Source organism: Arvicola amphibius, chromosome 7, assembly GCF_903992535.2.
Source record: "Arvicola amphibius chromosome 7, mArvAmp1.2, whole genome shotgun sequence".
Classification (NCBI taxonomy): Eukaryota; Metazoa; Chordata; class Mammalia; order Rodentia; family Cricetidae; genus Arvicola; species Arvicola amphibius.
Window position 1 is genome coordinate 720,853 of NC_052053.1, and position 12,874 is coordinate 733,726.

At 35.0% G+C, this 12,874-nt stretch overlaps 2 protein-coding genes across 2 annotated transcripts; one reads left to right on the forward strand and one right to left on the reverse strand.

The window, feature by feature from the left end:
* Positions 1 to 4,011: 4,011 nt before the first annotated feature.
* LOC119819374 (olfactory receptor 1094) lies at positions 4,012 to 5,001 on the reverse strand. The gene has a single exon (XM_038337546.1). The coding sequence runs from the start codon at positions 4,996 to 4,998 to the stop codon at positions 4,012 to 4,014; it is 987 nt and encodes a 328-aa protein (XP_038193474.1). The 5' UTR covers positions 4,999 to 5,001.
* Positions 5,002 to 6,149: 1,148 nt separating this feature from the next.
* Positions 6,150 to 12,175, forward strand: LOC119818798 (olfactory receptor 141-like). The gene is made up of 4 exons (XM_042055448.1): positions 6,150 to 6,188; positions 7,032 to 7,159; positions 11,082 to 11,593; positions 11,856 to 12,175. The coding sequence occupies exons 1-4, from the start codon at positions 6,150 to 6,152 to the stop codon at positions 12,173 to 12,175; spliced, it is 999 nt and encodes a 332-aa protein (XP_041911382.1).
* The last annotated feature ends 699 nt before the right edge of the window (positions 12,176 to 12,874 follow it).

The following is a 12,874-nucleotide window of genomic DNA, read 5'->3' on the forward strand; positions in this document are numbered from 1 at the left end:
AACAGCTCTGGTCTTGGCAGGAATCATTGCATTTACTCTACATCTACCTCAGTTGGAACTATTTTTCATAAAGAAATTCAAACTGCTGAATTTGTTAAAGACAGGCATATACACTTTCCTGATCTTTAACCTCAATGAAATAAGATAGATAGGGAAATAGTAGTTGTGAGAACTGAATTGAGAAAAGCTGAAGCAGTTTGGAGATCAGCTACAATTATTGACAATGAATGAAATTGAAATGTTATTGTAATGTTGCTTCTTATCGTATTATACCTTTAAGTTTCAATGACAGAAAGTATGATGGAAAAAGGTCAAAATCAGTTGTTCGGCCATTCTAATTCTTCACCAATGACTTCTGATGTGCAACAAGAAATTATAGAAACATTTTAAAAGAAGCTGCCAGATGTAACAGGGATGGATATTGTAGAGTCTTGCAAATGTGTAGCCTTATGTAATCCTATTAACCATTTTGATAAGTTCCTTGCTCCTGTGGTTTTTATAATTCTCTTCGCTATGATAGCTTTACTAGTTTTGGAATGTATGCTGATTATTTGAATAAAACTGTTTGAAAATTAGATAAACAAAGGCCATACTTACTGTACAACTATAGTCTCAGACATATTTTTTATCCCTAAAAATCTCCTTAAAACAGAAAGGTGGAAATGTAGTGATATGCAAAATGAAGCCTTTATGAATGGCTTTGATGTAATTCATAGTAAGGTCTTTGTGTCTCGTTAGAGTGAAAGGTTTCAACAAAGCCCTTGAAGTAGAGGCTGAGAAACTGTGTCCAGACTGTTTAACCTTGTAGAGATATTGCCTTCCTGGAGACACACTGATAAAAGAGTATAGCAGATTCTTATTAGGAGTCATTTTTAATTAATTATTTCTTTCAAAAAACTGTCTTTTCTCATTTTACATCCCAATTTCAGTTCACACTCCCTCCCGTCCTCCAGCTCCCACCACCGTCCCCTTCAAAGACCCCCATCCACTCCTCAAAGAGGGTAAGGCTACCAATGGGAAGTCACCAAAGTCTAGCACATTGCTTTGATGCAGGACGAAGAACCTCCCCCACAATATCTCAGCTGAGAAAGGCATCCCTCCAATGAGAATGGGTTCCAAAAAGTCAGTACAACTAATAGGGATAAATCCTGGTCTCGCTGCCAGTGGCCCCACAATATGCCCCAGCCATACAGCTGTCACCAACAATTAGAGGGTCTTCTTTAGCTCTATGCTGGTTCCCCCCACTGTTCGCGGAGTAGGTGAGCTCCCATTAGCTTAGGTAAACTGTTTCAGAAGGTATTCACATCACGATCTTGAACCCTTTTCTCCTATTATTGTTCCTCCCTCTCTTCGACTGCATTTTGGGAACTCAGCCAGTGTTCAACTGTGGCTCTCTGCATCTACTTCCCATCAGTTGGTGGATGAAGGTTCTCTGGTGACAAATGGAAGTTTTGCTTGTTAGTAAGTGATATTTAATTTGGGATTCCTCTCTTCTGTTGTTTGAAGATTCCACTCATATGTGTATATATGTTAAGAATCTTCCCAACAGCGGGGGCTGACTGAGAAGCAAAGGACAATGGCTCTGGGCTCTGATTGTTCTTCATGGACGGGCTCTGTGGGAGCCTTCTCAGCTTGGTCGATCACCTTCCTGGACCTGGGGGGAGTTGGGAGGACCTTGGTCTTAGCATAGAGTGGGGAACCCTGATGGCTCCTTGGCCTTGAGAGGGAGGGAGGGGAGGTATGGGTGGAGGGGAGGGGAGGGAAGGGGGAGAAGGAGGGGAGGGAAGGGGGAGGAGGAGGGGAGGGAGGGGGGAGGAGGAGGGAAGGAGATGGAAATTTTTAAATATAAAAAAAATAAACCATGAGGAAAAAAAAAAAAAAAAAAAAAAGAATCTTCTATCCTAGAAGGTTTATTATATGACTCCTCAAATCTTCTCTCCCTGTATTATCTGACTCATCCCCTCTTCTTTCATCCACTCTGTTTCTTCAAACCATTCCAAACCCCATTCCTGTCCACCTATAACCAGATATTCTATTTCCCTTTCTTCAGTTAAGTATGTTGTTATTACTATTAGAGTTTCATGACATCCTTTTTTCTAATGATTTCACCTTTGTTGCTAATCTTTTTAATATAACATTTACTTTTGTTTCTTTTTTTTTAAAATATTTATTTATTTATTATGTATACAATATTCTGTCTGTATGTCTGCAGGCCAGAAGAGGGCACCAGACATCATTACAGATGGTTGTGAGCCACCATGTGGTTGCTGGGAGTTGAACTCAGGACCTTTGGAAGAGCAGGCAATGCTCTTAACCACTGAGCCATCTCTCCAGCCCTTACTTTTGTTTCTTTTGGTAATCTGACTAAGGGACTTTCAACGTTGTTTCAATAGCTACTGAGAAAAATAAGTGGCCTTTGGTGATCTGGTAGCGTGTTGTGGATAACTGTCAGGTTCATTTAAATATAATTTTAATGTATTGACTAAGACAAACAGAAAACCAAATAGCAAAACCTGAAGATCATTAATACTACCAGTTAGTTTCTAAGATACTAATGTAAAAATAGCAAAAAAATTAAAAAAGAGATAACTGTTATTTTTGAAAAATGATTGAGTTTGTGCTCTTTGTGGATCTGCTAATTTTCAAAATATACACTTAATTGTGAATAAGATGATTCTTATTCATTATGTTCATCTTTTTCTTTCCTTAATAATGGCTATGCTTGTTTATATAAAACAACAATAAAGCCATAAGGAAATCCTTGATTGAAACATTCCCCATAAAACTTTAATGGCAACTATATTTTGATACTCTATCATGGAATGCTAAACAAAATAACTCTGTCATACTACCAACATTTGAGTTTAGTAAATAGGAATGTTAATATTATTTCTGAAGTACGAAAGTCCTTTATTCCATAAAACTCATGTCAAACTGATATAACATGAAAAATGGTGGTATGACCTAAGTACATAACTTTTCTTTAAAAAAAGATTTATTTATTATGTATGTAGGTAGTGTTCTGCCTATATCTATTACTGTAGGCCAGAAGGGGGCAGCAGATCTTATGACAGATGGTTGGGAGCCACCATGTAGTTGCTGGCAATTATACTCAGGCCTTCTGGAAGAGCAGTCTGCATTCTTAACCTCTGAGCAATCTCTCCAGCCCAAGTATATTACTCTTTATAAAATGAATGCTTGTTTCAGTGATTGTGTGTTCTGTGACTTTAAATATTAGGCAATGTTAAGAAGGGAAAATAATGAAAAAAGAATGATTAAATGATGCAGAGATTGTGATGGACAAGTGAAGAAAGAGCTTAGAGTTATATTTGTTTAGCACTATGCTATCCATGAATCTTTCATTATTCAACAGTTTAATTTCTAGTCTTCCATAAAATAAATGAACTAAGAATAAATCTATATGAAACTAAGGTAAACATGCTGATACAATTAAACCCTTGGTGGCTCACATTTTTAACTGAAGAACCCAGGAGGTGGGCAGATCTCTGTGAGTTTGAGGCTAACCTCAACAACAAAGTCATACCCACAGCAGCCAGAAATATGTAGAGGATTAAGTTGAACATTGCTTAAAACCCATAATGGGATTAGATTAATTTGTTTAGAGTATGTTAGGAGATAGCAATTGCACTAAAGATATGAAAGAAGGGAACTTTCATATTCAATTTAAAGTGTGTAAAGAGCAATTATTATAACCTATATGATAAAATTCCAGAGAATAGACTTCTGGTGATATGAATGTTGCAGAAAAATCAAACAAATGAATGACAAAAACATTTGTATCAATAGTGCTTTAATATTCCTGAGTTTTATTTTATCCATAGCTATATAAGTGATGGTATTCTTTCTATCTTTGACAATCAGAAAGAGAGATACTATTAACATTTAGCTCTAACATTTTGGAACATATAGACTATTAACAAAATCTCAGGAGATTTCTTTCTCTGTAAAATATAGACATAAAATAGGTGATATTTTTAGTGTTATTATCTTTTAAAAATGAACTTTATTGATGAATGAATTTCTCTGCAAATTTTTTTTCATTGCATTTTTTACATCTTTATTTCTCAGACTGTAGATGATGGGATTCAACATTGGAATCACAATAGTGTAAAATGTGGACACTATCATGTCATGTTCCAAGGCATAGTTTGAACTGGGTCTCACATACATGAAAAGAATTGTCCCATGATAAATGGACACTCCTGTGAGGTGAGATCCACATGTCGAGAAGATTTTCCTCCTCCCTTCAGTAGACCGCATCTTAAGAATTGCAAAGAGTATGAAACTATAAGATACCAGGACAATCAGAATGGTAATGATCTCAATGGAACCCACACAATAGAAAAGCAGAAGCTGGTTTATATGTGTGTCAGAACACGAAATAGCAAGCAACGGAGGAATATCACAGAAGACATGTCTAACTACATTGGATGCACAGAAAGAAAGGCTAAAAGTAGCCACTGTGTGTGTAGTAGCATGCATAATTCCACCTGCATAGGAAGCTAAGATGAGAGGTAAGTAAACTCTAGGTGACATGCTCACTGCATAAAGAAGTGGGTTGTAGATAGCAACGTAACGGTCATATGCCATTGCTGCCAACAGGAAGCATTCTGTGGTTCCAAAAGTAACAAAGAGAAACATCTCTGTCACACACCCAAAAAACGAAATGGATTTATCTTTTGAAAGAAAATTGACTAACATCTTTGGGGTGACAACTGTGGAATAACAGGCATCTAAGAAAGATAAAACACTTAAAAAATAGTACATGGGGTTGTGGAGCCTGGAATCTCCAATGACTAGCAAAACGAGTCCCAGGTTGCCTATAAGAGTAAAAATGTAAACGGCAAGAAACAAGAGAAATAAGAAGACTTCCAAGTGAGCGTCATTTGTGAAGCCTGACAGAATAAACACGGTGACATCTGTGGCATTCTTTATGGGAATGTTTTGTACATCATACCCTAGTGCACTTCTTGACATTTCTGACTGTCACAGGTTAGAAAGTCATTGCCCTTTGAAAATTGTGTCCACCCATCACATCCCGGGACTCATGTTTAAGAAATTCATAACAAAGTCTTTCTCCTTTGTGGCAGCAGCAGACATAGAGAAGTTGGGAGCAAGTAGATCCATTACTCTGTTAAAAATAAAATGAAAAATTATTGTGAAATTTTGCTGTGCTTCTTATATTCATAATGATCCAATTTATTAATGAAAATGTCTACTTTTCTCTATTATTTTTTTCTTATCAACTTTTATACTACTTTGTTTTTTTTGCTGTTGTTGTTTTCGAGACAGGGTTTCTCTTCAGCTTTAGAGCCTGTCCTGGAACTAGCTCTTGTAGACCAGGCTGGTCTCGAACTCACAGAGACCCGCCTGCCTCTGCTTCCCAAGTGCTGGGATTAAAGGCGTGCGCCACCACCGCCCGGCACGGCACTACTTTGTATTCATAATTACAAACCTCACGATTCTTCCTTGGTTCTACACAGGTTTAATATAATAGTTTTCCTCGATGTTTGATTATAAAATCAGCCATATAAAGATGAAATCGTTTGAATTTAAATGAGGAAAACCATGTGGGTATCAGTTAGTGAATATAAGATAATGGAATAGGACATGAATTTGTCTTACATTTCAAACTCAGGTTTGCTTTATTTATTTTAACAATTCCTCATTTCTTTAATTCACAATTTACTATTATGAGCATAATAGTTCATTTAGGCACAAATGAGTCTGTTTTTAAACTGAAAAACAAAACTAGAGGCGACAAAAAAAATTTGAAATGTAATTTAGTTCTTTACTTTTCTTTATTGAAATAAACATTACCACAAACCCATTTTGAGTTTTAGGCTTTTCCTTTATTTTTAAAACTATTAATTTTTAAGTTATTCACACAATCATAATATGAGAGTTCTCAATGTATATGGCCATGCTGTGTGCATATGAAAAACAAATGTATCTTTGGAGAAGACATGGTGGCTCATGCCTCTAATCCTAGTAGAAGCTAGGATTGTATTCCATAAGTTTACGTAATCCTGGTCTGCATTATCATGTTGGTACCAGCCAGGGTCATAATGTGACTCCAAAAATTTAAATAAAAGATGTATCCTTGAGATGCATTTGTTTCAGAAATAATGCTTCATCATTCTCTCAGTATCTGTGCCATGAAATTGGTAAATCACTGTAAGAGAAATTTCCCTCAGCAACAATGAGCATAATTGTCACAGAAATATTTCTCAAAAGAAAATCTATGACATCAGCCAAAAACATGTAGTAACAAAAGATTTCTAACAAAATTTCTAGATCAGGTGTGAACCTTCCGTGACTGAAATCCAAATTTCAAATTTAATGTAAGTGGCAGCAAGTATTCAGTATGAGGACCTTTTGGTGTAACCTTCTTCCTGAAGGGAATTAGCTCACATTAGCATATGACTCTGGCGGGCCTTGTCTTTCTGCCCCATTTTCTCTGCCTTGCTAAAAAGCCACTAGATTATTTTCTTGAAGCTAGTTCCCAAGGTCTATTCCCTTATTTGGATGCTTCCTCCTTTTGAGGCTGATTACTAAGTTTCAGTATTCAAAGTATTAATGTTTAGCAGTCAAGATCCCCATCAGAGACCAACTTCAACAAGGATAACACTTACCAGGCTAGGGGCATGGGAATTCATATAATAAGTAAAGAGAATGAAGACATGAGTGATAATGATAAACAGAGGCCTAGGATAGTATCTGGAGGGAGTTCCAGTGAATACTGAAATCACCGCATTTAATTTCCATTACCTTAATTACCCTAACCCCCAAAACTCAGACCAATGGAAATGAACAGACTAGCTGAAGGGTTGCTGGCTACATTCTTAGTTAAATATTTTGTTGTCATAATAACACAAACTAGACTAAAACATTCTGTAGGCAAATCACTCCCTGGGTAGAATACATTGCTATCTCCTGAGGGAGTAAGAAATTAGTTGGATCCTTAGACTTTTGCTTGAGGTAGAAACAGACCTACTTCTCAATACCAGAAATACCAGGTCTGCATATTAGCCACACCTGTTGACAAGAACTTTGAGCGAGCAGAACTCTCTGTTCTAAATCAAGGAGGTTCCTTTGAGGTAGAAACAGACCTTGAAGGAACAGAAGAGGAACAAAAGTAAGTTCCAACCCTGTGACTTTCAGTCGAGATAGAATGGACCCCTGTATATATGGACCCTATCCTATCCCCTTTTGTCAATTGTAATTCAACACCTTATTCTAAGACAGGCTTTCATGTCTTACCTTTTTAAACCATTTGACTATGGACCACATCTGTCTCCCATCTATCCAGAGGAAGTCCTTTCCATCTTTTCCCCCACTCTTTCCAGAAATGAATCCCTGCCCCCTTTCTCTTTTTTCTTCTCCTTCTCCCTGTTTCTTTATCCTTTGTCTCCTATGTTATTCCCTTATCTCTGCCCTCTGTCTCTTTGGGGTAGAAAAGCCTCTTTATTCTGAGAACATGGCCATGGGAGTCATAGGTTAATACTTCTTTCACTTATGTGTAGTGAACGTGCCCTGGTTTCAATTTCTAAAATTAGGAAAACAAATCATGAATCTTTCTTTCTTTGAAGGATTTCAGACAGATCAACTTGCTTCAGTTTATGAACAGCCTTTTCACGGGAGGCATGGCTGAACCATTTGTGACCCACTGATTACATTCAATAGGAGACACATGGTGATTTATGTATTGAAACATCTGTCTGTTAGCTGTACAACAGTTGGAAGCTATTCTTTAAAAAAAAAAAACCATTTGTTTTTGTATTCCAATAAAAGTCTCAGATCTGTGATAGAGATATTTTTAGAGTCAATATTGGGGTAGGGTTAAAAAATATTTACTGAGTGCTTATAGATAATTTCAGAAAGCTAAAATAAAATAAAAAACATCCAGGTTTTGTGTAATGACAGTCAATGCATCTTTCATAAACATACACAAATCTAAAGCCTCTTATTTAGACTATATTAATGAAAATTATATAGACATGAATTAGTAGGATACAAATAAATGCAAAACTAATGTTTATCAAACATCATAAATATATGAATCAGCTCAGTTATGTTCATTGTCTTTTTTTCCATTTCTCCTACTTAAAGAATCCTTGACATGATTGTGCAAATGACCTCTGAAGAGTATCAGGAACACCATCTGAAGTAAGTATGTCAAACTACACAACGTGACATGAGACAGTTGACGGTTCAGACTCTGTAGGAAACTCATCTGCAATAGCTGACTCACACAACTGCAGAAGACAACTCAGCTACATTCCAAGTTTTACCTCCACACCTCTGACAAAGCTGAGAAAGGATGATTGTAAGGATTAAGGAACAGTATATTTTGAATGAAACTTCCATGTTAATATCTCAGATTTATTACTTATTTACAGGGTGATCTGGGAAAACATGATTCTTTTGTATCAAAGTATAAATAAGATTATAAGTAAATTTACTGCCGCCATTATACATTGTTCCATTTTAAGAGTAAAATTTTGTGGAATGTTTATGATATTTACTGAGTGTAATATAAAGCCTGAATAAGCATAAATATAAATTAAAATTTTATTCAAATCTAAATAAATAAGGAATTTAAGATCATAGTATTCATCTATTTAGTCATGCCAAGTTAACTATTAATATTTACATATTATAAATACATATATATAGACAGCATATTTTAAAATTAAGTCCCATGAGATTATAATCCTGAGTAGCAGTCACATATGTTTTACTGATCTTAAACGTGTACTGTTTAGTCACATCTACTTGCAATTGGGTAATGATGGTATTTAGTTAAATTTCCAATACACTTTGGATACAAAACGCCCTTCCTTGACAGATCAATTTGTATTAGTCATTTGATCATAGGTTCACTTATAAACTTTTCACTTGATCAGACTCTTGGTTTATAACAAAGATAGTTTGAAACTTGCCAATACACTTTGTTCTACATTAAATTCCACAGAAACCATTGTCCAATTTTTATTAGTTATCTGATAAGAGTCCCTATAGTCAAAATTAAATGTATTGTTTAGATAATTTATCACACATGTTCACAACACAAACATTTCTGTATAATATTGAAAAATTTTGATGGATTATAATTAAATCTATTTAACTTTACTAGAAGGAATTACAAAGGTTAAAATATAGATCAATAATTTTAACAAATCATGGACAATATTGAAGACAGGCATAAAAATTAATCCTCAACTCTCTCAGAACAAATACATTATTCCAGCAGCATCAGAAATACAGAGCTCACAGAAAGAAAACAGTTTTTTCAGTTTATTATTATAATGCTAATAGAAGTGATAGATGTGTGTGTCTGTGTGTGGTGTGTATTGTTTTCTATAGTTGATGTGTTAATATGCACAATAACTGATTCAATATACTTTTCTTGAACGTAGAATTGAAACTTAGCTAGACCATGTCAGAGCTAGCAAACCCAGGATTCAAGCTCAAGCCTCCCTCTTCCCATACATTGATATTTCCAGGGAATTTGTGAACTTACTATGTCAATACTCAAAAATCCCTACTTCCTAGAATTAACACAGAATCACATTATTACATATCTGATTTACTTTATGAAGTAGCTAAGTTTATGTAAGAAATTTCAATACTAAGACTGAATGATGCGCTATGGAATCCTTAACATTTAGAAATAAGCATAAACTTTTAAAAAGTCATTTAATGACAATAAGATCCCCAGAAAGCATAAACCAACTTTTGGTTTGAGGTCATTAAATTTTTTTATGCATTTTTCCTAATTTGAGTTATACTCCTCATTTTTACTGCTCTTAATCTCACTTTTCTTATGTAAATAAAACCAGATTTCCAATCAATGATTTTTTTGACCAAAGTAAGACACAATAAGTTTCCTAGGAGACATATGCTCCAATTACAATATATATTTTCTTAAGTAGAATCTTATCAAATTATCTGTTAAAGTAACTTATAAGTTCTTCTTTGCAAAATACCATCTTTCCTGTTATTACAGTGCCAAATGATCATCCTGAAAATGTAAATACAGTATTATATGAATTGAACTTGTTATATTTAGAAACATATGTACATCTATATACATATATGCATTGAATAAAATGAGTAAATAAAGAGGCCATGAATTTGGAGGGGGCAGGGATGGGTATATGGTAAGGAATGGAGGGAACGTGAAAGAAATGCTGTAATTATGATCTCAAACATAAAATTTTAAATTTTTTACCAAATTTTAAAAATAAAAGAAAAATTTCATGTTAAAGCCTGTAGTATAATTTCAAATTCAAGAATAACGTTTCTAAACAAATTGTATAAGATAAATTCTCCTCTTACTTTGGAAATGATTGTCTCAGTCACACATGGAAAGAAGTGAATATTTTTCTTCTTACACTAGACCTTTGAACAATTTGAAGTATACAGGATGCCCAGGGGAGAGAACTCATTGATTCTCTCAGGATAGGTAGAAAAGTACCCAGGTGATTTAGTTTTCCCATAATAATCAAGTGAATAATTTGCAAGTGAATATGATATAAAATGATTGACATTGAATAATCTCTCAAAGAAAGTAGAGTTTACATAGTGTCATAAAATAAATGTAACAGAAGAGAGTTGCAACTTCAATACTAATGTACTTAGAAAATTGTGTTCAGAAAGTTTATCTGAAATTTAGTTTATTTCCCTTGAAAATATAACCTATATCTCTCAATACTCTATAAAAATTATACATTAAAATCATATGAAACCACCTCGTGACAAAATTAAATATGCTTTCCAAACTAAGCTTGCTTGAGACTAATTATGCTGCAACTCTAGGTGTTGTGCAAGACAGATTTAAGCTTAATGAAACTAAGTTAGGGGGGCAACAAAGGGATGCTTATATGAAAGTATACTTTATTAGGACAATATATAAATATAAATATATATATATATAGAGAGAGAGAGACATATATTACATGGTAAATAGAACAATAATATTAGAGTTATTATTAGTTTACTATTTTGAATCTTTTTTCTTTTCTTGGATATCTGTCTCTCTTTCCTCTTTCTAGCAATATACCTCTTACTCTAATAGGAAATGTAGGACTAATTATTTTAGTCATTGGAGATCCACATCTCCACACCCCCATGTACTGCTTCCTCAGTGTACTGTCTTCTGTGAATGCCTGCTATTCCTCAAATATCACACCAAATATGTTAGTTGGTTTTATATCAAAAAACAAAATCATTTCATTCCATGGCTGTGCAACACAGATGTTCTTTGCTGTTACATTTGGAACAACAGATTGCTTTCTCTTAGCAGCAATGGCTTATGACCGCTCTGGAGCCATTCACAGCCCACTTATGTACGCAGTGAGCATGTCTCCTAGAGTCTATGTGTCACTCATCATTGCTTCCTATGCTGGTGGGATTCTGCATGCTGTTATCCACACAGTGGCCACATTCAGCCCGTCTTTCTGTCGTTCCAATGAAATTAGACACATATTTTGTGATATACCTCCTCTCCTTGCTATTTCCTGCTCTGACACTTATGTAAATGAGCTCCTGCTCTTCTTCTTTGGTTTCTGAATCTAACTTATTTATACAAAAGGGGGAGATGTTGGGGCAGCTGGCCCAATCCCTGCGTTCAGGGGCGTGGCTGCCCCAGGGGAGAAAGGTACCTTTAAAAAGAACCGGGTCGGGGAGAGACGCCCCTGTTTTTTTTCCCCGCGTCACCCTCTGCTTCGCTGGAGCCTTGGCTTTGTAAGTTCCCTTATTCTCCTTTTATTAAAACTGATTTATTCTAAAAGGACTATTTTTGGTTATTTCCAAATTCCTCCGACCGCCACTACAACTCGTCACCATCCTGATCATTCTGGTCTCCTATGCTTTCATCTTCTTGACAATTCTTAAGATGAATTCAGCTGAAGGGAGGAGGAAAGTGTTCTCCACATGTGGAGCTCACCTCACTGCTGTTTCGATTTTTTATGGCACTATCCTCTTCATGTATGTAAGACCTAGTTCCAGTTATTCTTTGGAGCATGATATGATAGTGTCAACATTTTACACCATTGGGATTCCTATGCTCAATCCTATTATCTACAGTCTGAGGAACAAAGATGTAAAAGAGGCAATGAGAAGAGTATTGAGAAAAAATTCATATTAAATATTAAATTAAAAAATTAAACTACATTTTCAGTTTATCTTTTATGACATATTCTTAATAAACACTTTTAATATATTTTATTACTTATTTTCCATTGCATTTTTCATCTTCTCCCATAATACATTCAAACATATAATCACCGTTGCTTGTGACTGCTTATACCATGTGAGCTGACCTACAAGAGTCAAGGCAATTCTCCCAACCCATCACTCGTCTCAGCATAGAAGCTCTGTGATTACAAATGCGTGTTGTCATCTTTGGTTTCATGTGTATTTTAGGGATTCAAGTTCATAGCCTCACACTTGCTAGCTAATTGTTTGCAAAATGAGCCATCTGCCTTCAATTCAGTGCTTAATTATTGAAGAATGTAAAATTCTATTTAAGTTTAATAATCATTATTTTTAATTATTCATTGTCATTACATATCCATTTTCAAAATTAAGATATAATCATATTCAGCTTTCTACATTGTATTTACATATCTGAAGATGTGGCATCTGTTTATTTCTTAAAATCTGTATCTGTGCACACAGATATTCCAGGAATAATCACATACAAATCTGCTAAAATGATTGATAACAGGGTGTTAGATTCAGTGGATAGTTCTTACACATTATTCATGCTTATTTTCCCCATGGCATTAGTCATACTTACCATTTTATTTTGGATGTATATAGCACGTTTGATTTCATTGGGGGT

What these genes read in the sequence shown, in the direction of transcription:
- LOC119819374 (XM_038337546.1), bottom strand. Translation starts at nt 4,998, where the DNA reads ATGTCAAGAAGTGCACTAGGGTATGATGTACAAAACATTCCCATAAAG.
- LOC119818798 (XM_042055448.1), top strand. Translation starts at nt 6,150, where the DNA reads ATGCTTCATCATTCTCTCAGTATCTGTGCCATGAAATTG. An exon ending in GGAACAGAAGAGGAACAAAA is followed by an intron (nt 7,160 to 11,081) that starts GTAAGTTCCAAC and finishes TCCTCTTTCTAG; the next exon opens with CAATATACCTCTTACTCTAA. An exon ending in CCTGCTCTTCTTCTTTGGTT is followed by an intron (nt 11,594 to 11,855) that starts TCTGAATCTAAC and finishes TCCTCCGACCGC; the next exon opens with CACTACAACTCGTCACCATC.